This window comes from Cherax quadricarinatus, chromosome 49 (assembly GCF_038502225.1).
Source record: "Cherax quadricarinatus isolate ZL_2023a chromosome 49, ASM3850222v1, whole genome shotgun sequence".
Taxonomy (NCBI): Eukaryota; Metazoa; Arthropoda; class Malacostraca; order Decapoda; family Parastacidae; genus Cherax; species Cherax quadricarinatus.
The window spans coordinates 17,903,660-17,926,514 of record NC_091340.1 but is presented as its reverse complement, the minus strand read 5'-3'; the positions used below and the strand labels follow the sequence as shown (position 1 = coordinate 17,926,514).

General features: G+C 41.3%; 1 protein-coding gene across 1 annotated transcript in view; it reads right to left on the bottom strand.

Moving 5' to 3' along the window:
- Positions 1-10,611: 10,611 nt before the first annotated feature.
- Nulp1 (Nuclear localized protein 1) overlaps positions 10,612-22,855 on the bottom strand; it is a gene marked incomplete at its 5' end in the record, with an annotated part of 92,759 nt that continues 80,515 nt past the window's right edge. The window contains 2 exon segments of the mRNA XM_070095227.1: positions 10,612-12,822; positions 18,341-18,513. Coding sequence (XP_069951328.1) covers positions 12,633-12,822; positions 18,341-18,513 — 363 coding nt within the window.

Sequence of the window (22,855 nt, the reverse complement as noted above, 5' to 3'; positions counted from 1 at the left end):
GTTCATTCAGTATTGTTCCGAAGATTCATTTATTTATATTCTTGGGCGTTCGAACAATCTTTAGATATATGTCTTTCAGACAAATTCTTGCTGTCTGTCTTCCTTATGACAAGATTCAAAGGTGTTTGTTAAATTTTGTACATTTATGCAGTTGGTTTTAAGACAGTCTAGTTGAGATAAAGACTTCGATGTTGGTGAAGACTTAAATTGTTAAGTGTTAAAGATTAGTCTTCATTGTTAATGTGATATTTCCATGTGATTCAACTTTATATGTATATGTTTTGTAAATTCACAAAACTATTATACATACAATATTAAGCTATAATATTATGTACGAAGAGAAGACAATGTATTGTATTCAGATACTTTAAAATTAAACATAATAAGATTAATAATAATTAACAATTAATAATAATAATATTAGCAGTTTGGAGGGATATGCTGTGTATCTTTTTACGTATATGCTTCTAAACTGTTGTGTTCTGAGCACCTCTGCAAAAACAGTGATGAAAGTTTTGAATGATGAAAGTATTTTCTTTTTGGGGATTTTCTTTCTTTTTGGGTCACCCTGCCTCGGTGGGAGACGGCTGACGTGTAAAAGAAGAAAAAGAAAAAATAATGCGATTGTTTCCTAGTAGAAATAACCCCTAGACTCAAAAAATATATTAAACTAGCTTTTGATCCAATACCTTGTTGCCTGAGAGGGGTAATATTTGAAATAGGACAAATTCTGAAGTTCTTTATAAACTTCCAAGGAATAAAAATTCCTCTAAATCCTTTACTCTCAACAAGTGATGATGAAAGTATTTTCTTATTGGGGACTTTTTTCTTTTTGGGTCACCCTGCCTCGGTAGGAGACGGCTAACTTGTTAAAAAAAAAAAAAGACAAATCTTATCAGATTTGATATTCACTATTATTAGTCTGACCTTATGAATCAACAGTTATGATTGTGGTCATTTTGAGGTCACATGATAATAAACACCTTGAAACATCAAAACTTGAGTAATGACTCTTTTTTTTTTTAACACATTGGCCCACTCCCACCAAGGCAGCGTGACCTGAAAAAGAAGAAACACTTCCATCACTCATGCCATCACTGATCAGTCTTGCCAGAAGCATGCTGATACTACAGTTCAATAACCATTTTTTTTTTCAACATGCCAGCCATCTCCCACCGAAGCAGGTGACCCAAAAAAGAAACATTTTCACCATCATTCAATGCTTTTACCATCAGTTACACATAATCACTGTCTTTGCAGAGGTGCCCAGATACAAGTTTAGATGTCACTCCAAACAGCCAATATTCCAAACCCCTTTGATAACCATTATAAACCTCTTAACCCTTTCACTGTCGGTGCCATATAGGTATGGCTTAGAAGCCAGTGTTGGTGGCGTATTAGTATGCCAAAATTCTAGTGGCTTCATATCTAGAGAGAGAAAGCTGGTAGACCTATGTGAGAGAGAATGGGTCTGTGTGGTCAGTGTGCACAGTATAAAAAAATCGGGGAGCCAGTGGTGTATTGTGGGAGTCCCATTTCAGTAGGCCTTGTTTACCATGCTTTGTGGTAAGAAATACCTCACTCTCCAGTGAACTGGGACTCTTCTATTCCCAAGTGATAGATCTAACACAGATGGAAGTGTCAGTGAAGATTAATTTAATGGTTCAGAGGAGTTGGTGATCGAAAGCAATGCCCAGGATACCAGAAATAGTACTGAAAATCCAGACAACCATCAACTTAAGATAACCCAAAAAAGTCAAAGTGACTTATTTCCATATGGGAGGTGAAGACAGCATGGTTGTTGGGGAAGATGTTATGGGTAATGGGTGGTGGCGGTTGCGTAATGCGTTATGTGACACCAATCACGCCACTCTCAGCATATCCACAACAAAGGCTACTTTCAGCCACTCACACACAACCTCCCACAAGCTGTAGCAGTTCTAGGAATGTGTCAGTGACTGTGTGTATATATATTATAGAATAGTAATAAACAACTTTTTTACTGTTGGTTTGTATAAACAGGTTTTGTAAACAATGTAATGATGATAATATTTGTGCAGTTATTGTGTTGCATACAAGTGGATATATATACATTACACATTATATTGGTCTCACAGGCCACAAAAGTTACTTGAAAAAATAAAATGTTAAAAAATAAAAGAAAAAATAGAAAAGTAAAAATAATATTACTGAGTGAGTGGCAGTCGCTGATGTTGCCATAAGGGGTTCATTTTCTGTCAGCTTCATGCCTCTATATCTCAGTAAGTACTGACTACATTTTTTTTTCTTTTAAAACACTCAGAAAAGTATTCTTAAGATTTTGGTAAGAATTTTTTTTTTTTCAAATATTTTTTGACACTGCGAGCAAGTTTGTGAGCAGGGGTTTCGACAGTGAAAAGGTTAAACTATACACAGCTGGAATCAGCAGACTAAAAGGATTTCACTGATGTAAGGTTTCTATCTCTAGGTGATAAATTATATGTTTGACTTAATGACCTAGTCTAGAGGTCAATGTATGATTTCTGGGGTACCTCAAAATTTTTAACTAAAGATAAAAATTCACGTATATTATTAAGATGCTGAAATAACAATTTGGGAGTTATTAGTAAGAGAAACATGTATATGCAGTTTATTATTGCCATTTCTTGTAGATAATGCCCATCAGCAGATGGGTCTATGAAAGATGAGGTGAATCATAGAATTGATGAGGGGAAAAGGGTGAGAAGTGCACTTAGGAGTCTGTGGAGACAAAGAACTTTGTCCTTGGAGGCAAAGAGGGGAATGTATGAGAGTATAGTTTTACCAACGCTCTTATATGGGTGTGAAGCATGGGTGATGAATGTTGCAGCGAGGAGAAGGCTGGAAGGCAGTGGAGATGTCATGTCTGAGGGCAATGTGTGGTGTGGATATAATGCAGAGAATTCGTAGTTTGGAAGTTAGGAGGGGGTGCGGGATTGCCAAAACTGTTGTCCAGAGGGCTGAGGAAGGGTTGTTGAGGTGGTTCAGACATGTAGAGAGAATGGAGCTAAACAGAATGACTTCAAGAGTGTATCAGTCTGTAGTGGAAGGAAAGGGGGGTAGGGGTCGGCCTAGGAAAGGTTGGAGGGAGGGGATAAAGGTGGTTTTGTGTGCGAGGGGCTTGGGCTTCCAGCGGGCATGAGTGAGCATGTTTGATAGGAGTGAATGGAGACAAATGGTTTTTAATACTTGACGTGCTGTTGGATACGGGGACTAAGGGGTGAGGTGTATGAAATTTCTGTATAGCCTGTAAAGCACTAAGGGAGTCTGAGACAACCACAAATGACACAGGCATAGATGCAATACGGATAAGTGCTGCAAGAATGGCATACAATTCAGCAGTAAAGATATTAGCCGAAGATAGTAAATGCCCTCGTACAATGCTGTCCGGAAACACTGCTGCGAATCCTATGCCGTCAGAAGACTTAGAGCCATCTGTGTACAATGCAATGGCATGAGAATGAGAGTGGAAGTGGTCAAGAAAAAGAGAGCGGGAAGCTACCGTAGACAGTTGGGCTTTCGAGCAAGGGAGCGAGAAAGAACAGACTCAAACAGCTGGAACTTCCCAGGGGGGTAGGGAAAAGGGAGATGCTACATGAACATAGAGAGGTGGTAATTGAAGAGAAGACAAGAGCGAATGTAGGCGAAGAGAGAAGGGATGGAGCAAACAGGGGTGGCGAACAAATAAAGAATGCCTACTAATATCAGTGACCATTCTATAAATGGAAGAATCGCGGACATCATGAGAGCGTACACAGTAGCGAAGGCAATGGGCATCACGGTGATCGGATAAGGATGGAACGTTCACTTCTGCATAGAGGCTCTCAACAGGGGAAGAGCGAAAAGCACCAAGGCATAAACGTAATCCTTGGTGATGAATGGGGTTAAGGCTAGAAAGAGTAGCAGGAGAGGCCGCTGAATAGATCTGGTCACCATAATCAAGTTTCGATAAAATGAGGGCGGAATGTAGGCGAAGGAGAGTTCGACGATCAGCTCCCCATGAAAGATGAGCAAGGGTTTTAAGGTTCAGCCGGCTGTGACAAGTTGCCTTCAGAGAGGTAATGTGAGGTTTCCAGGATAACCTACGTTCAAAGAGGCCTAGAAACCTGACTATCACGTTCAGGGATACGGGATCCATAGAGGTACAACGGATGATCGGAGATGACAGAGCATCTAGTGAAAGTAATTTGGTGAGTTTTGGTACTGGAAAATTTAAACCCATGTGTGGTGGCCCAATTGGAAACACGGTCGACCGCATGCTGGAGAGAAACTGTAATGAGGTGACAGTCAGCGCCTGCACATGCAATAGCAAAGTCATCAACATAGAGTGATGACCAAATATTGGATGGAAGAATAGAGGCCAAATCATTTATAGCAAGGAGAAAAAGGGTTGTGCTCAGAACACATCCCTGGGGTACACCTTCAGCTTGGATAAAGTCCAGGGAGAGCACATTATTAATTCGAACACGGAAATGTCTGTCAGTTAAAAAGTTCTTAAGGAAGGATGGTAGATTGCCTCGAAGGCCTAAGGAGTGGGCTTGGGCCAAAATATTATACTTCCAAGTTGTCATATGCCTTCTCAAGGTCAAAAAATATGGCAATAACTGAGTGGTTATTTGCAAAGGCATTATGAACATATGTATCCAAGCGTAGTAAGGGGTCTATGGTAGAACGGCCTTTACGAAAGCCATATTGACGATTGGAGAGACTGTTGTGTGTCTCTAAATACCACACTAAACGTCTATTTACCAGGCGTTCCATCACTCTGCAAACTGCACTGGTAAGAGTAATGGGACGATAGTGGGAGACTTCATGTCCCGTAGTACCCGGTTTGCGGAAAGGGAGAACAATGGCAGATTTCCACAGCTGTGGAAGAACTCCCTGTGACCAAATAAGACTGAAAAGGCATAATAGGACTGCAAGGGCTGACTGATGTAAATGTTGTAGCATACGAATATGAATGTCGTCGGGCCCAGCTGCCGATGATCGGCAAGCTGAGAGTGTAAAAGTGTAAAAGGCACATTATACTGTTCTTCTCTGAGAGAAGAAAAGTCCAAGGGTGCTAACTCTCTGGCAGACTTTGAGGAAAGAAATGAGGTGCATAGATGGAGCCCCTGAGAAATATGGACCAGATGATTGCCAATTTCATTGGCAACATCTAGTGGGTTTGCTATATCAACACCGGCAACCCGCAGAACAGGAGCCGGGTCAGGAGAATATTTACCACTCAGTTTTTGTACTTTTTTCCAGACTGCACTCATAGAGGAAGCAGAGGTGATGGTGGAGACAATCTCACCAGCAAGTGCATTTAGCGTCACGGGTGACACGGCGAGCGATTGCACGCTTCTGCTTAAAATCAAGAAGTCTCTCCGTGGCTCTATTGTACCGGTACCTGCCCCGTGCAGCGCGTTTCAAACGTACTGCACGAGCACAAGCAGGAGACCACCAAGGCACGCATTTCTGAGAATGCCTGCCTGAAGTTTGGGGTATAGAATGAGAAGCTGTGGTTAAAACGGAGGACAAGAAGAGGTGTAAAAGCTCATCAATGGAGGACGAAGAAGGAACCTCACTATAAACAGTTAGTTGTGAATAAAGGTTCCTATTTTGCCCGATCAAATTGCCAGCGTGGGTTAGGAAGAGGTGGTGAATATGAAGGGGAAGTAAGAATGATTGGGAAATGATCGCTGTCATGTAAATCCAGGAGAACAGACCAGGTGAAGTCTAATGCGGCGGAGGAAGAGCAGACTGAGAGATCGATGCAAGAGAGAGTATGAGTCCGAGGATCAAAATGGGTGCGAGTACCTGTATTTAAAACATGGAGGGGGTGGGTAGCAAGAAAAGCCTCTAATTGAATGCCACGGGAATCACAGTGAGACTCCCCCCCAGAGGAAACGGACATTAAAATCGCCAAGTAACAGAAGTCGTGGCGGTAATGACGAAACAAGACAGGCAATATCTGGGATAGATAATGCCCAAGAAGGAGAGAGATACAAAGAACAGAGTGTATACCACCTATGCAAGTGGATATGGGCTGCTGTGTAATGCAGTACGAACAAATAGTTGATGGTATGGAATATCAGTGCGTAGAAGAAGGGCACTTTCATTAAAGGTCCCATCAGGAAAAGGATCTGAAGAATACAATAAATTATAGCCTGAGATAGGATAGATAATGGCAGAGTGTAATTTTGGTTCCTGTAAGCAAACACCAACAGGGGAAAACTGGGAGAGCAACATCTGAAGCTCACCCCGATTACCCAAGGCCGTGAATGTTCCACTGTAAATAGGCCATGATTGGCAACGATAAAGATACTAGAAATCCGCAGGTAAGGGTACCTACGGACTAGAGGGGTTAGAAAAGTCCACACGCAGTGGCAAAGGAAAACGTTCAAGTGGCGAAGGAACAGTGCGTTGTGAAGAAAGGAGTTGCGCAGATGGAGAAGAGGAAAGAGAAGGAACAGAGGGTGGATTAGTGTCCATTGATGGTTTGGTCTCTGCAATATATTCAGAGATTGCTTCAAGTGTTTCGGAGTTCAGAGACGTATGGGAGACAATATTGGAGATGGAAGGAGGAAGAGTTTGAGTAAAGATTGGAGCTGTAATGGATTGCACCAAGGTAGGGGGGGGGGCAAAAGGGTGGAGGGAACTGGAGAAGTGTGGGAGGGGACAGAAGAGGCAGAAACCTGGGAGGTGGCAGAAGAGGAAGAAATGTGGGAGGGGACAGAGGAGGAAGGCACAGTACGAGGAGGATGATGAACCCCACACTTGTAACAGAGCCAGTGAAAGGGGAAGACTCAGGTACAGAGACCGGGAAGGTAAAATGTGGAGGTGGATGAAGAGAAGGAGGGGTTAAAGGAGATTTTTTGGGCCTCTGAGAAGTAGAGGGACGATTGGGAGGAGGTGTCGTACGAGGTCTTGTCAATACCGGGGTTTGTGAGGGAGGACACGAAGAAGTGAGGACAGACTGAGGAGTTGAAGTAGGGACGTCTGAGCCCAGGACAGCAAAAGAATTATATACAGGAGTGACTATGGGACTGGCAACTGCAGAGGAGGCTGCAGAAGCTGTGACCCCAGAAGTGGGGGGACGCTTTGAAACACGAGAATAAGAAACACGGGGCAGTCTCCCTTGGAGGCGGAGATGAGAAACCGCCATAGCATAAGGGAGACCTGCCTCTTTGAGGCAACGAAATTCCCGCTCATTTAAGTAGGCTTGGCAACGGCGAGAGTACGAAGGGTGAGCCTCATGACAATTGAGGCAAGAGGGAGTTCGACTGCAAGACGTATTAGAATGGTCATCGGCACCACAGACTGGGCATTCGGCTATAGATCTGCAATATTTTGCTGGGTGGCCAAATCGCCAGCAATTCCTACACTGTTGCGGTGTAGGGGTCACCTTCCGAACTTGTAACCGATGTCCTGCTACATAAACAGAGGATGGGAGTTCATGGCTGTCAAAAGTTAAACGAGCCACATTGCAAGGGTATCGTCTTCGCCCGCGGGCAGGAAGAACATAAGTGTCTACCTTGAGAATTGGGAGATCTTGGAGTTCCAGCTGTTCGAGAATGTCAGTGCCACATGTCTGGAAATTCTGTTGGACTATGGTATGGGGCAGAATAACAGTACCACTACAAGAATTGAGGTAATGATGTTTTTCGATAGTGATAGGAATAGTATCGATATGTGAAAGAAGAGAAAGATCATGAGCTTGAGTAGAATTCTGGACTGTGATGATGCGCGTACCCCTCTTAAGAGCATGAAAGGAAATATCTCTACCAACGTGGCGTAGGAGCGCTTTGCCAATACTATGGTCGGAAAGATAGGCAGAAGAAGAAGTCGGTCTTAATGTAAAGAATTTAGTCCGTTGTGTGGTCTGAAACCGAGTGTGGAGAGGGAGTGCACGACGTGTCGGTCTTTTCCGAGTAGAAAGGGAAGGTAACGAAGTAACATCATTAGGAGATTGTCGTTGACATTTAGAAGTGGGACCAGAGTCGGTTCGACGTGGGATGGGCTGGCGATTCAAAAATCGCCGCACCGTAGAGGGAGAAGCCGGAAGCATAGTCAAAGGAGAGCGGAGGTCAGACAAATCGAAGGAGTCAGTGGAAGCCCCGGTACCTGAAGCGGGTGAGGAAACAGCACCAGCAAGAGGTACAGGGGCCTTAGGAATGTCCGAAGAGTGGCCAAAAGATGAGGTGAGGTCAGAACGGGGTGCGGTAACAATAAGGGGCCCGGGGGTAGCGGGGTCATGGATCGGGTACTCCATGGTTAGGTTACTTCTTTCTTTTTGTTTTTAAGAAAAAAAAAAGAAAGAAAATAAAAATAAAAAAAAGAATAAAAAAAGGGGGGACCGGGGAGGGATAGTTCCTAGGAGGAATAAAAGGGCTAGAAATCTCCCTCCGCGCCCAAGAGGACCTCAGCACCGCAAGTAGCGCGGATGCAGCATGGAACCCGTGCCATACCCTACCCATCATGCCAGTAAACCAGCAATCCGGGATAGCAACCTCACATCTGCCGAGCTACCTCAGTGGACAAAAGAGAGGGCGGCCGGATATCTGCCACAAAGCATACCTCCTTCGGCCACCATCCCCGGAATCCAAAAGGTGGCTTCCAGAGATACACCCGTCGCCCGAAAGACACCCAAAGCCACCCTCCGGGATACCGGAGAGGGATCGGAACATCCCCAGGCGATCCAGATTCCACAGCAAACTACGCCACCGCCTAGAACCTCAACGGAATGGGATGGACCCTGGTACCCTTTCCCCTACCCAGGAACTAGCACGCCTGTGGGAAAAAAATCCCAAAGGCCAAAAAAGGATGGGCAAAAGGGAGGGGTGGGGAGGAGGAGGAAGAAAGGAAAAAGGGGAGGATGGGATAGGGAAGGGGGGATTGGGGGGTAATTAGGTTCGGTCTGAGGAAGGAGATCGACAGGTCTAATTCCTCAGACCAAGAGCCTCTTCACCATGCCAAGGAGCCCCCCCTTGAAGAGGTGTGATGCTTTTAAACGATGTCATTTCCTCAAAGTAACCTCCAGATTAGTTTTAATTTCCTGAGTTGCTAGCAGTGGTGCATTGAGGCATCTGTGGAGACAAAGAACATTATCTCTGGAGACAAAAGAGAGAATGTATGAGAATATAGTGATACTAACACTCTTATATGGGTGTGAAGCATGGGTTATGAATGTGGCAGCAAGGAGGAGGATGGAGGCAGTGAAGATGTCATGTCTGAGGGCGATGTGTGGGGTGAATATTAGGCATAGAATTCATAGTTTGGGGATTAGGTGTGGAGTTACTAAAGATATTATCCAGAGGGCTGAGGAAGGCTTGTTAGGTGGTTTGGACAGAGCAAAATTGGACTAGTTGGAGTGTGTATAAATCTGTAGTGAAGGAAAGACGGGGTAGGGGTCATCCTAGGAAAGGTTACCTTTACGTTTGATATACCTTTGAAGAATTTCGAGAGTATATCTACTCTCTGAGCCTGGCCATGGGCCAGGTTCGTCTAGTGCTCGCCTGGTCAACCAGGCTGTTACTGCTGGAGGCCCGCTGCCCCACATATCCATCACAGCCTGGTTGATCTGGCACCTGATGAAGATACTTGTCTAGTTTCCTCTTGAAGGCTTCAACACTTGTTCCAGCAGTGTTTCTGATATCTTCTGGTAAGATGTTGAAAAGTCTGGGACCCCGGATGTTGATACAGTGTTCCCTTGTCCCCACTGCACCCCTGTTCCTCACTGGGTTTATTTTACACTTCCTCCCATATCTCTCACTCCAGCATGTTATGGCAGTGTGAAGATTTGGGACCAAGCCCTCGAGTACCTTCCAGGTATATATTATCACGTACCTCTCTCTCCTCCGCTCCAATGAGTACATGTTCAAGACTTGCAGGCGTTCCCAGTAGTTTAGGTGCTTTACTGGCTCAATGTGAGCCGTAAACGATCTCTGTATTTGTTCCAGCTCCGATATTTCTCCTGCCCTGAACAGGGCCGTCAGCACTGAGCAATATTCTAAGTGAGGGAGCACTAGCGATTTGAAGAGTGTCACTATCGGCATTGTTTCCTTTGTTTTGAAAGTTCTCAATACCCACCCAGTCATCTTCCTGGCTGTCGTGATCTTTGTCTTGTTATGGTCTTTAAAAGAAAGGTCCGCTGACACAATTATTCCCAGGTCTTTTACGTTTTCCTTACGTTCTATTTGGTGACCCTCTTGAGTTTTGTATATAGTGCTCCTTTTGAGTTCTTCATTCTTGGAGGGGGGTAAAGGTTTTATATACGAGAGGCTTGGATATCCAACAGGTTTTTATGACTTGACGTGCTGCTGAAGTGTGAGCAAGGTAATATTTATGGAGAGATTAAAAAAACGAACAGTTAGCCAGTCTTGAGTCCAGGTGTCTGCACTCTGAAGGAGGGGTGGGGATATGGCAGTTTGGAGGGGTATTTGAACTGTATTACTGGCATGTCTCTGGCAAGACAGTGATGGAGTAAGTGATGATGAAAGTTTCTTCTTTTTCAGGTCGCCCTACTTTGGTGGGAGACAGCTAATGTATTAAAATTAAAAAAAAAAAAATAAAAAGTAAATTTTTGAGCAAGGAGAATCAAAACCTTCAGTAATGGAGTCTGTATAATCTACCAATTTAAAATATGTAAGGTTTCATAGGGAAATGATGATTATTACACAAGTTATGATTTTTCCAAAGAAATGCTTATTGTCCTGTCACCTTCAAAATGACTTATAGGTCAAACTGAGCTAAAATTTAGATAATAGAAGATAACCTTCTATACCAAATTTGAAAATATTTGAAGATAGGTTGTTAGGCACTGGTGGTCTCATCCTGGGCTTCTCTTATATTTGCTGGCAATAAACTCTAACTACCCACTTGTAACCATCGAGATCATTAATTCTGCTATAAACATACCAGGAGTCTTAAAGTCAAAATGAAACCATCATTTAATCTTAAACATCTTTAACAGTGATTATCTGTACATGACATGACAAGGCTATGTAGCAATTAGGAGCTCTTGATTTAGGGAATTGGATCTGTGCTCCAGTTCCCTGAATTAAGCCTGAATGCCTTCCACATCCCCCCCCAGGCGCTGTATAATCCTCCGGGTTTAGCGCTTCCCCCTTGATTATAATAATAATAATATGTAGCAATTATTGTTTTATTATGGACAAAGTCAAATGTGGTTAGTTTTGCCCTTGAAAGAGTCCATTCATATAGGGACATTAAAACTGTAAACGTGTTAAAAAATTAGATATAAAATGTGTAGAAAAACAATGTCAAGATTTCATTCTAAGTACTGTACATGTGTGATAATAAATATGTGAATCAATATATACTTACTAGCTACACTACTTTCAAAAAAGTAAAAAAAAAAAAAAAAAAAAAAAAAAATACAGTATAAACAATTTAAATTCCATATTAACCCTTTGACTGTTTCAGGCCCCTTTCTGAAACTGTCATTCTATGTCGCTCAATTTTTGAAAAAAAAAAAAAAATTATTTTTTTCTTATGAAATGATAGAGAATCTTTTCCCGATGGTCATGACACCAAAAGTTCGAAATTTGGTCAAAAACTCATGGAATTATGCTCCCGCGAAGTTAGCGGTCTCGGCGACATGTGTATCGGCGATTTCGCCGACTTTGAGCCCTATTTTCAGCCAATTCCATTGTTCCAGTTGACCAAACTCATAGCTATTTCTTTAGAACTCCATTTTATCTATCAGATGAGTACAAGAAACCTCCCATTTACTAATTTGGACTACCCAATATGGTGGTCAGAAATTGGCAATTTGGCCAATTTCACGCAAACTAAAAAAGATGCCAATTTTAAAATAGGGTCCAGAATAAACAAGGTAGACATTCGTGGCACTAAAATAACATATGCTCTGTTCATTAGTCACATCTCTAGGCCCCTCTTATATTATTATTGCTTTCTATTTTGATTTTTTATTCATACAAAAAAATACAAAATTTACTGTTATGCAGACTACTGCATTATTGTAAAAATGGTATAAATAATATCAGTGCACTAGTGAAAGAATATTAGACTCCCCAGTTGATGTGTATTGGATGTGTGGTGTGATTTATTTACTCCTGAACATTGGTAAAAATCGAACATTTCCGCTACTTTGAGCTCAGTTTCAAGGTCGTTTTCATCGTCAAAGTAATGAAAATCATCTCTATTTCTGTAATATGTTTTCCATTTTATCACCTAAGACCATGAAAACACGAATACAACGATAAATACTATACGAAAATACACCTCAAAGTCGGCGTTTTATTCCAAAAAAACGATCAGTTTTTTTTTCTCATTACGCAATGTGTGCTGCAGGATTTTTTTTATGTGGTGCACACTGACCACAGACCCATTCTCTCACATGTGGACCTACCAGCTTTCTCCCGCTTGATTTGAAGCCGCTAGAATTATTGAGTATATATACGTCAGAAACATTGGCTGAAAACAGTCAAAGGGTTAAGTGACACTATACTGTACGAGACAATCTATACGAGACAATCTACATTGCAATCTAATGTCAAGTCCCAGGGTATTTGTGAATCAACCCGTATCTCTTATTTTTCCTTTTTCCAGATATACAGTAGTAAATTTATAAATTTTTCTACAATTCAGTCCCATTCATTATTTTCTTCCTCTGACATGTCAGCCTCATTTCCTGGTGGTTCAGGGAGGTGTATATTTGATAGAAGATCACGCATAGCATCTAGAAGTGTGTTGACTGAAGCTCTGAGGTCTCCAACAGCTCGTACCTCTTCCTCTGCTCCTGCTTCCTCTAATGCTGCTGCGCCTTCCTCAGTCCTAAAATAAGTGAATGAAAATATATTAGTAAAAACAAATAAAATATATGCCAGTATGTACTGTATATATTAGTAAAATATATAAATAACTCATTTCCCTGAATCCCTTCATGAATGTTACTGTTCACACTCCAACATAACGTCAGGCCATAAAAAACAATTGTCACCATTAACTCTTATCTATCATGCTTGCACAAACCTGCTGGATGCTTAAGCCCCTGGAACTCAAAACCTCTTTTACCCCATCTTCCTTCCTCCACTACAGACTTAATACACCATCATCCCATTCTTCTCCATCCTCTCTAAATACCCAAACCACCTCAGCAACCCTTTCTTAGCCCTCTGAATTATGCCCTTGGTGACCCTATACTGTCTTGCAATTTCTACATTCCAAACCCTCTGCATAATATTTACACGGCATACGCTTTCAAACATGATTTAATTTTATAAATGTACAATTAAATTACCAGTGTGACAGATACACAACATTCAGTAAAAAACACAAAATCTACCTTTAGATTCACAAAATCATAATTAACACAACTGCAAATATATCTCACAGCAGCCATACATAGTGAGGCCCATACTACTCTCCCTATAGTGTATAGAAATATACAGAAGAGCCCCACTTATACGGTAGGTTAGGGTCCAGGCTACCACCTTAAAGTGGAAATCGCCGTAAGTAGAACACTATTTTTTCCACTTATATATGCCAGATAAGTTTACACTAACATATTAAGCTAACAGTAGAACTAGGCATTAACCCTTTGACTTTCGGTCGTATATATACGTCTTATGCACCACTGTTTCTGACGTATTTATACGCGTAAATTCTAGTAGCTTTAAATCAAGCGGGAGAAAGCTGGTAGGCCCACATGTGAGAGAATGGGTCTGTGTGGTCAGTGTGCACCACATAAAAAAATCCTGCAGAACGCAGTGCGTAATGAGAAAAAAAAAAAATGGCCGTTTTTTTGGATTAAAACTCCGACTTTGAGGTGTATTTTTGTATAGTATTTATCGTTGTATTCTCGTTTTCATGGTCTCGGGTGATAAAATGGAAAACATATTACAGAATTAGAGATGATTTTCATTACTTTCACGATGAAAACGACCTTGAAATTGAGCTCCAAGTAGTGGAAATGTTCAATTTTTATCAATGTTCAGGGGTAAGCAAATCACACCACACGTCCAATACACTTCAACTGGGGAGTCTAATAATCTTTCACTAGTGCACTGATATTATTTATACCATTTTTACAATAATGCAGTAGTCTGCATAACAGTAAATTTTGTATTTTTTGTATGAATAAAAAATAAAAATAAAAAGCAATAGTAATATAAGAGGGGCCTTGAGACATGACTAATGAACAGAGGATATGTTATTTTAGTGCCAAGATGTCTACATTGTTTATTCTGGACCCTATTTTGAAATTGGCATCTTTTTTATTTTGCATGAAATTGGCCAAATTGCCAATTTCTGACCACTTTATTGGGTAGTTCAAATCGGTAAATGGGTGATTTCTTGTACTCAACAGATAGAAAAAATGGAGTTCTAAAGAAATAGCTATGAGTTTGGTCAACTGGAACAACAGAACTGGCCAAAAACAGGGCTCAAAGTCAGCAATATCGCCGATGCGTAAATGACGCCGAGACCACTAACTCCACGGGAGCGTAATTCTGTGAGTTTTCGACCAAATTTCATACTTTTGGTGTCATTACCATCGGGTAAAGATTCTCTATCATTTCATAAGAAAAAATAATTTATTTTTTCCCCCAAAAATTTATCGACATAGATTGACAGTTTCAGAAAGGGGCTGTGACAGTCAAAGGGTTAAACAACAATAAAAAGTAAAAGACACACATGGTAGATTTATTACTTACCTTAAAATACTTGTAGTCTTAATGTAGAGTGAGAGGTGAGTCATATTCGTAGAAAAAACCATACCCCCAGCCGGGATTGAACCCGCGGTCATAGAGTCATATTCGTAGAAGTCAGGTGTAGGTAACCAACCTGGCTCCCACACCTAAACGTAATATACAATATTTAAAGTGTCCCAGACATACCTTGTTCATTGAGTTTATCCCAGACATACCTCGTTTATTGAGTTTAATCGTTTCTAAAAATTACCCCTAGATGCCATCATAATCGAGAGAGAATTAATGAGAAGCCATGCTGAGAATTGTAAACAAACCTGAAGGCGTAAGGTAAGTCACTTGTTCAAATCCGCCCGGCTACCACATCTCATATTTATGTGAAATTTATTCCACTGTGGGTGTAAGTATCATGTTTATATGTTATGTAACGTGTTTCTTATATAATTTTGAAGAAAATATCATAGATGGATTAATGAAAATGTCTATATTAATGTAAAATGCAACATTTAATGTGCCCCAGAATGATTATTATTATGTACAGTATTAGTATTAATATGACATCAAGACTAGAGGGACACTCTTAGTGGTTTCAATGTGTACCTGCACACCAGCACAGTGTGTAAGTGTATTTAGGTACAAATATACATAAGTATAATTATCAGAATATATATAAAATATGCAATAACTTCAACCCTTCGACTGTTTTGGTTGTATATATACGTCTTACAAGCCACCGTTTTTGACGTATATATACTCAAATTCTAGCTGCTTCAAATCAAGCAGGAGAAAGCTGATAGCCCCACATGTGAGAGAATGGGTCTGTGTGGTCAGTCTGCACCATATAAAAAAATCCTACAGCATGCAATGCATAATGAGAAAAAAAAATCCAACCGTTTTTTTTAATTAAAATGCCGACTTTGTGGTCTATTTTCGTATAGTATTTATGGTTGTATTCTCATTTTCTTGGTCTCATTTGATAGAATGGAAAACGTATTATAGAAATAGAGGTGATTTTGATTGGTTTTACTATGAAAAGAACCTTGAAATGGAGCTCAAAATAGGGGAAATGTTTGATTTTTGCCGATGTTCAAAGGTAAACAAATGATGTCATTTTCCAATATGTGTCCAAGTAGCCATTCTAATATGCAGTCATGAATGGGTTGACATTATTTATACAATTATTACAATATTGCAGTAGTCTGCATAACAGTAAATCTTCAATTTTTTGTTTAAATAAAAATTCAAAACAGAAAGCAAGAGTAATATCAGAGGGGCCTGGAGATGTGACTGATGAACAAAGAAAATGTTATTTTAGAGCCAGGAATGTCTGCATTGTTCATTCTGGACCCTACTTTGAAATTGTCATATTTTTAAATTTTCGTGAAAGTGGCCAAATTGCAAATTTCTGACCACGTTATTGGGTAGCTGAAATTGGTAAATGGGCAGTTTCGTGTACTCAATCGATAGAAAAAATGGAGTTCTAAAGAAATAGCTATGAGTTTCGTGGACTGGAACAATGGAATTAGCCGAAATTAAGGCTCAAAGTGGGAGAAATCGCCGATTCGTGAATATCGCTGAGGTCGCTAACTTCGTGAGTGTAATTCCGTCAGTTTTCCATCAAATTTCATTCTTTTGGTGTCATTACAATCAGGAAAAGATTCTCTATCATTTCATAAGAATTTTTTTTTTTTGGAAATTTTGCAACACCAGGAGACACCTCAGGATTTGGGGTTGCGACAGTCAAGGGGTTAAAACACTTAAAATTTTGGAAAGTTTCCTGACATAATGGAGAGAAGTGGAGCTTAAGGAGAATGTAAAGAAACTGGGTGGCACACACAGATTGTATTAGCAAGTCAGGTGGGGTAGGGGGGGAACCGTATAGCGAGTTTTGGTCATAATTTTAAAAATCCTTATTAGTGGAATGCCGTACAGCAGGGCCCTACTGTACTCAATTGGATGAATCTTATTAGGCTGGTATTTTCCAGTCGTTAACACACTGGCTTGGGAGTTTCAGGAGCTGCTTGTCATGGGTTCAAGCCCCCACTCATTCTCTGATTCTAACTGTAAACTCTTACAGTGAACCCTCAGTTAACAACATTAATCCATTCCAGAGAGCTTGTCTTCAACCAATTCTGTTGTTATCCGAATGAATTTTCCCCATAAGAAATAATGGAAATCCAATTAATCCGTTCCAGACACCCAAAAGTATTAAACAAAATAATTTTTTACATGAAATATACATTTCCCTACACAGAAAACAATGAGACATGCAGAATAAACAATACTAAAATGACACTTACCTTTATTGAAGACTTATTAATGAGTGATGAGACGGGAGGAGGGGAGAGGATGGAGATGTACTATTGCTTGGAAGGGAAATCCTCTTCCATAAAGACTTCAGGTACCAAGTCCTTTTCTGGGGTTACTTCCCTTCTTTGTTTTTTAATGCCACCAGGACAAGCTTGAGAGTCACTGCACACCTGTGGCACTACTTATCTGTCCAGAGAGCTCTGTTTCTGGCATCTCTTCAAAATTTCCCTAAAATGGGACACAACATTGTCATTGTAGATGTTGCCAGCACGGCCTGCAACAGCTGTGTCAGGGTGATGCTCATCCATAAATGTTTGCACATAAGAAAGCAGGAATGCTGCAGCAGGCCTGTTGGCCCATGCTAGGCAGGTCCTTCACAAACAATCCCACTAACAGAATAGTATTTGCCCAACCCAATTTTCAATGCTTCCCAAGCAATAAGCTTTGATAATTCTATTCACTCATGTGCAAGTCCCACTCAAATCAAATCATGTGTGTGGGGAAGTACCCTGGCTGGTATGTGGGCAAGTACCCTGGCTGGTATGTGGGCAAGTACCCTGGCTGGTGTGTGGGGGAAGTACCCTGGCTGGTATGTGGGGAAGTACCCTGGCTGATATGTGGGGAAGTACCCTGGCAGGTATGTGGGGAATTACCCTGGCTGGTATGTGGGGAATTACCCTGGCTGGTGTGTGGAGAAGTACCCTGGCTGGTATGTGGGGAAGTACCCTGGCTGGTATGTGGGGAAGTACCCTGGCTGGTATGTGGGGAAGTACCTTGACTGGTATGTGGGGAGGTACCCTGACTGGTATGTGGGGAGGTACCCTGGCTGGTGTGTGGGGAAGTACCCTGGCTGGTGTGTGGGGAAGTACCCTGGCTGGTGTGTGGGGAAGTACCCTGGCTGGTGTACCACCATCATTACCCTCTACCACCACCACTTTCGTATCTTTCTACCAGCTTTTTCTTGAATTCTATAGTATTTCTCACCCTCTTTACCAAAGGGCTGGCACTAGAAGCTTTCTTGGGGCCCATGGTGGCTTATTTAGCAGTTACAAGCAATAAAAACAATGGAATAATTCAAAATGTATCACATGTTGAATTATCCTCATTGCTTGTAAACAATGGTACACTGGCTGCACATGGAGTGGCTGGGCCACTCAGACTGAGCGGGCACGTTCGGGACGAAAGACTTGAACCAAGTTCTTTGTCGTTAACTGAGTCAATATTTTGATGCAAAAATGTGTCGTTATCCGATTTTTATGTTATCCAATGACGTCGTTAACTGAGGGTCCACTGTACTAAAGTCAAATGAATACTGTACCAGCAGCTGTACTCACCCAACCTCTGGAGCATTTGGATCGTAGTTGGGTAGAAGTGAACGGAAGAACGAAGCCAAAATACTTGATGAATTATTCACTGGCTGGTTGGATGACGGAGGTCTATTATAGCCACAGATAGAGTCAGGGGGTGGCAAAGGGTCGTAACTCATTACTGGAGTATTAGCAAGGGCCTGGAAGCAAATAAAGTTTACTCTTTTAGATATGGGCTACAGAACACAAATTATTTGTGGAATGAGCTAAATGTTTGAAGAACTAATGAATTGCATCTAAGTTAATGCAAAAGAGAACATTTTCTACTTTGCACAAATGAAGCTTTATACAGACTGCACTGTATTTCATGGCAATAATAAAATAATTCATGTTAAGCATCAAACTCATGTGGGCCATTCAGCACAGGATGTATTGGAGGATTGATCCTCCATCTGCTGAGCTCAAGACAGATGCCCTTCCTATTTGTACTCACCTAGACTTATACCATATTTCATGGCAGATGTGTATGGGAGTCTTTAACACAACTTCAGGAACTATTCATTACTGTATACCGAAAATTTCTCAAAAGCCAACTGTTTTCTATTTGGTGATAAGTTGACAAATTCGTTCTATTTTTATTACAAACCAAATCCCAGCATGAAGATGAGGATTACCTTGTACTGGATCTAGCTGGATTAAACAGACACTGTAATATTAGAAAGCATTTTGACCTGTCAGGTTATTCAGTATTCTTATCAGTAAAAAGATATACTATATGCACACAAACAAAAAATACTAATACTTTCAACACACTGGCCATATCCCACTGAGGCAGGGTGGCCCAAAAGGAAAAACAAAAGTTCCTTTTACATTTAGTAATACAGTGGAACCTCTACTTGTGAGCGTGTAGTCCTAAAGAAACAGCTATGAGTTTGGTCAACTGGAACAATGGAATTAGCCGAAAATAGGGCTCAAATTGGGCGAAATCGCCATTTCGTAAATATTGCCGAGGCCACTAACTTCGCAAGAGCGTAATTCCGTCAGTTTTCCATCAAATTTTGTTCTTTTGGTGTCATTACAATCAGGAAAAGATTCTCTATCATTTCATAAGAAAAACAAAAAAATTTTTTTTTTTTGGAAATTTTGTGACACCAGGAGACACCTCAGGATTTGGGGTTGCAACAGTCAAGGGGTTAAATGACGGTCTACTGTACATGAAAAACAAGTTGATAACTATGAGTGTACCAATGTGCCATAAGGGAAGCAGTCATGGTCTTTCATATAACAGGTGAGCCTCACTTATACAGCAGGTTAGGGTACTGATGTAAAGCCTTTGTTCGCTTTCAAATGCATAAAAAACCTGATAACATGTTCACACTACCATATCTTAACCCAGGGGTGGCCAACCTATGGTGCATGAACCAAAAGTGGAACATTGCACCCATGACGATAATAAAAATGTATGCCTACTCAAACAAAAGGTATTAACTAATACAGGTCGGCCATCACTAATCCGGCAATCAGTATTATTATTATAATCAAGGGGGAAGCGCTAAACCCGGAGGATTATACAGCGCCTGGGGGGGGGGGGGGGAATGTGGAAGGCATTCAGGCTTAATTTGGGGAACTGGAGCACAGATCCAATTCCCTAAATCAAGAGCCCCTCACCAACATCAAGGAACCTTCCTTGAGGGGCCGGCAATCAGTAACCCGGTTCCATCAGTAATCCGGCACTAATTTTGCTTAGCATAATTTCAAATTTCTGGGGTCACCACATCAACCTGCTGTTACTATTTGGTGCAACTATTTGCTCCATAAGCCATTCCAATTTCTTTTTCTCCATTTGTTATAACCTGCTCACTTTTAGCACTAGCTAAGGTTCCAACAAATAAGAGAAGTGTTTCACATTGTGTAAAGCACATACACCGAACACTGTACATAAAAGATAAGGTGACTTTGAAGCCACTGTCAGTCTCCATGAGTTTAGCTCACTCACATAAGCTATGACTGGTAAATTTGGGCCTCCATATGAGAGAATAGGTCTATGTGGTAAGTGTGTATTATATAAAAAAAATCCTACAGCACGCAGTGCATAATGAGAAAAAAACGGTGACCGTGTTTTTGGTGTAAAACGGATTTTGCGGTGTATTTTCATACGGTTTTTTGGTTGTATTCTTGATTTTTTGGTTTCATTTGATAGAATGGAAGATATATTACAGAAATAGATATGATTCTGATTGGCTTCACAACGGCTCAAAGTAGTGGAAATGTTCAATTTTTGCCGATATTTGAGAGTAAACAAATGATGTCACCATCCAATATGTGTCCAACTGGCAAGTCTAATATGCAGTCATGAATGAGTTGACATTATTTATACAATTATTACAATAATGTAGTAGTCCTGAATACACCTACCATCCAACTTACGACCTGCTCAACCTACGACCACTCGACTTACGACCGTGTTTTTTATGCCAAATTTCTGGGAAATAAACAACTATTTGTGGCCTGGTGGTTAATGCTCTCGCTTCACACGGTGAGGGCCTGGGTTCGATTCCCAGCCAGAGTAGAAACATTGGACGTGTTTCTTTCCACCTGTTGTCTATGTTCCCCATCAGTAAAATGGGTACCTGGGTGTTAGTCGACTGGTGTGGGTCGCATCCTGGGACACTGACCTAAGGAGGCCTGGTCACAGACCGGGCCGCGGGGGCGTTGACCCCCGGAACTCTCTCCAGATAAACTCCAGATAAACCTTACAGTATAAAATACAGTACTAACAACATAACCAAAATAAAACAATAAAATAAAATCATTACAAAAATGTTTTGTTGATATTCAGTAGTAAAGTTCGACTTACGACCATTTCGACTTACGACCGGTTTCTCGGAACCGAACTCGGTCGTAAGTCGGATGGTAGGTGTAACAGTAAATCCTCTATTTTTTGTGTATACCTGGAGAGGGTTTCGGGGGTCAATGTCCCCCGTGGCTCAGTCTGTGACCAGGCCTCATGGTGGATCAGGGCCTGATCAACCAGGCTGTTACTGTTGGTTGATCAGGCCCTGATCCACCATTAGGCCTGGTCACAGACCAGATCCCTGAAACCCTCTCCAGGTATACACAAAAAATAGAAGATTTACTGTCATGCAGACTACTGCATTATTGTAATACAGTGGACCCCCGGTTATCGGCCGGTTCTGTTATCGGCCAACTCGGTGATGGGTAGGTTTTTCGGTGGCCGGTTATCGGCAGTTAATTCAGTGATCGGCGGTTTGGCTGGGGCCCCTTGCGCGTCAGTTTGGCTGTGTCTCTCGGTGGCTGAGGAAGCTTCTGCTTATACATCCAAACATTTTGCTTATTTCCTATTGCAGTTTGTGTTATTTTTGCAGTGCAACTGTGAAATAAGTAACTATGGCTCCAAAGAAAGTTCCTGTGGTAAAGAAAGTGAGAAACATCATGGGATTTAAGCGTGAAGTAATAGAAAAGTTTAAGAGTGGTATGAGGGTACTGGAACTTGCCAGGATGTACAACAAGAATAAATCAACAATTACATCCATCCTGTCAAAGAAACAACAAATCAAGGATGCTAATGTTGCAAAAGGAGTAAGTTTTCTAACTAAACAAAGGCCACCAATAATGGAAGAAATGGAAAAGTTATTATTATTGTGGCTTATGGAAAAAGAATTGGTGGGAGACAGTGTTGTGGAGTCGATTATTTGTGAGAAGGCAAGGCAGTTGCATGAGGATCTTGCAAAAAAAATGCCTGGAACAAGTGCTGCAGTTTGTGAATTTATGACCAGCAAAGGCTGGTTTGATAGATTTAAGAAGCGAAGTAGCATACACAGTGTTGTAAGGCATGGTGAGGCTGCAAGTTCTGACAAATGTGCGGCTGAAAAATTCGTGCAGGAATTCCAGGGGTACATAGAGGCTGAAGGATTCAAACCCCAACACGTGTTCAATTGTGACAAAACAGGCATGTTTTGGAAAAATAATGCCAAACAGCACCTACATTACCCAGGAGGAACAGGCACTGCCAGGACACAAGCCTATGCTAGTGGGTAATGCTAGTGGGGAATTCAAAGTGAAGCTTTTACTCGTGTATCACTCAGAAAATCCCAGAGTGTTCAAGAAAAACAATGTCGTGAAGAATAGATTGTGTGTGATGTGGAAAGCTAATCATTAGGCATGGGTCACAAGGCAAATTTTCAAAGTGTGGGTTAATGATGTGTTTGGCCCAAGTGTGAAAAAATACCTCCTGGAAAAGAAATTGCCACTCAAAAGCCTCCTGGTACTGGACAATGCTCCTGCACATCCTCCAGACTTGGAAGACCAAGTGTTTAGGGACTTCAATTTTATAAAAGTGAAGTTCTTCCCTCCTAACACCACTCTTCTTCTCCAGCCCATGGACCAGCAAATCATTTCTAACTTCAAAAAACTCTACACAAAAGCAGTTTCAAAAGTGCTTTGAAGTGACCTCAGACACTCAGTTGACCCTAAGAGAGTTCTGGAGGAATCACTTCACTATCCTCCATTGCATAAGCCGTA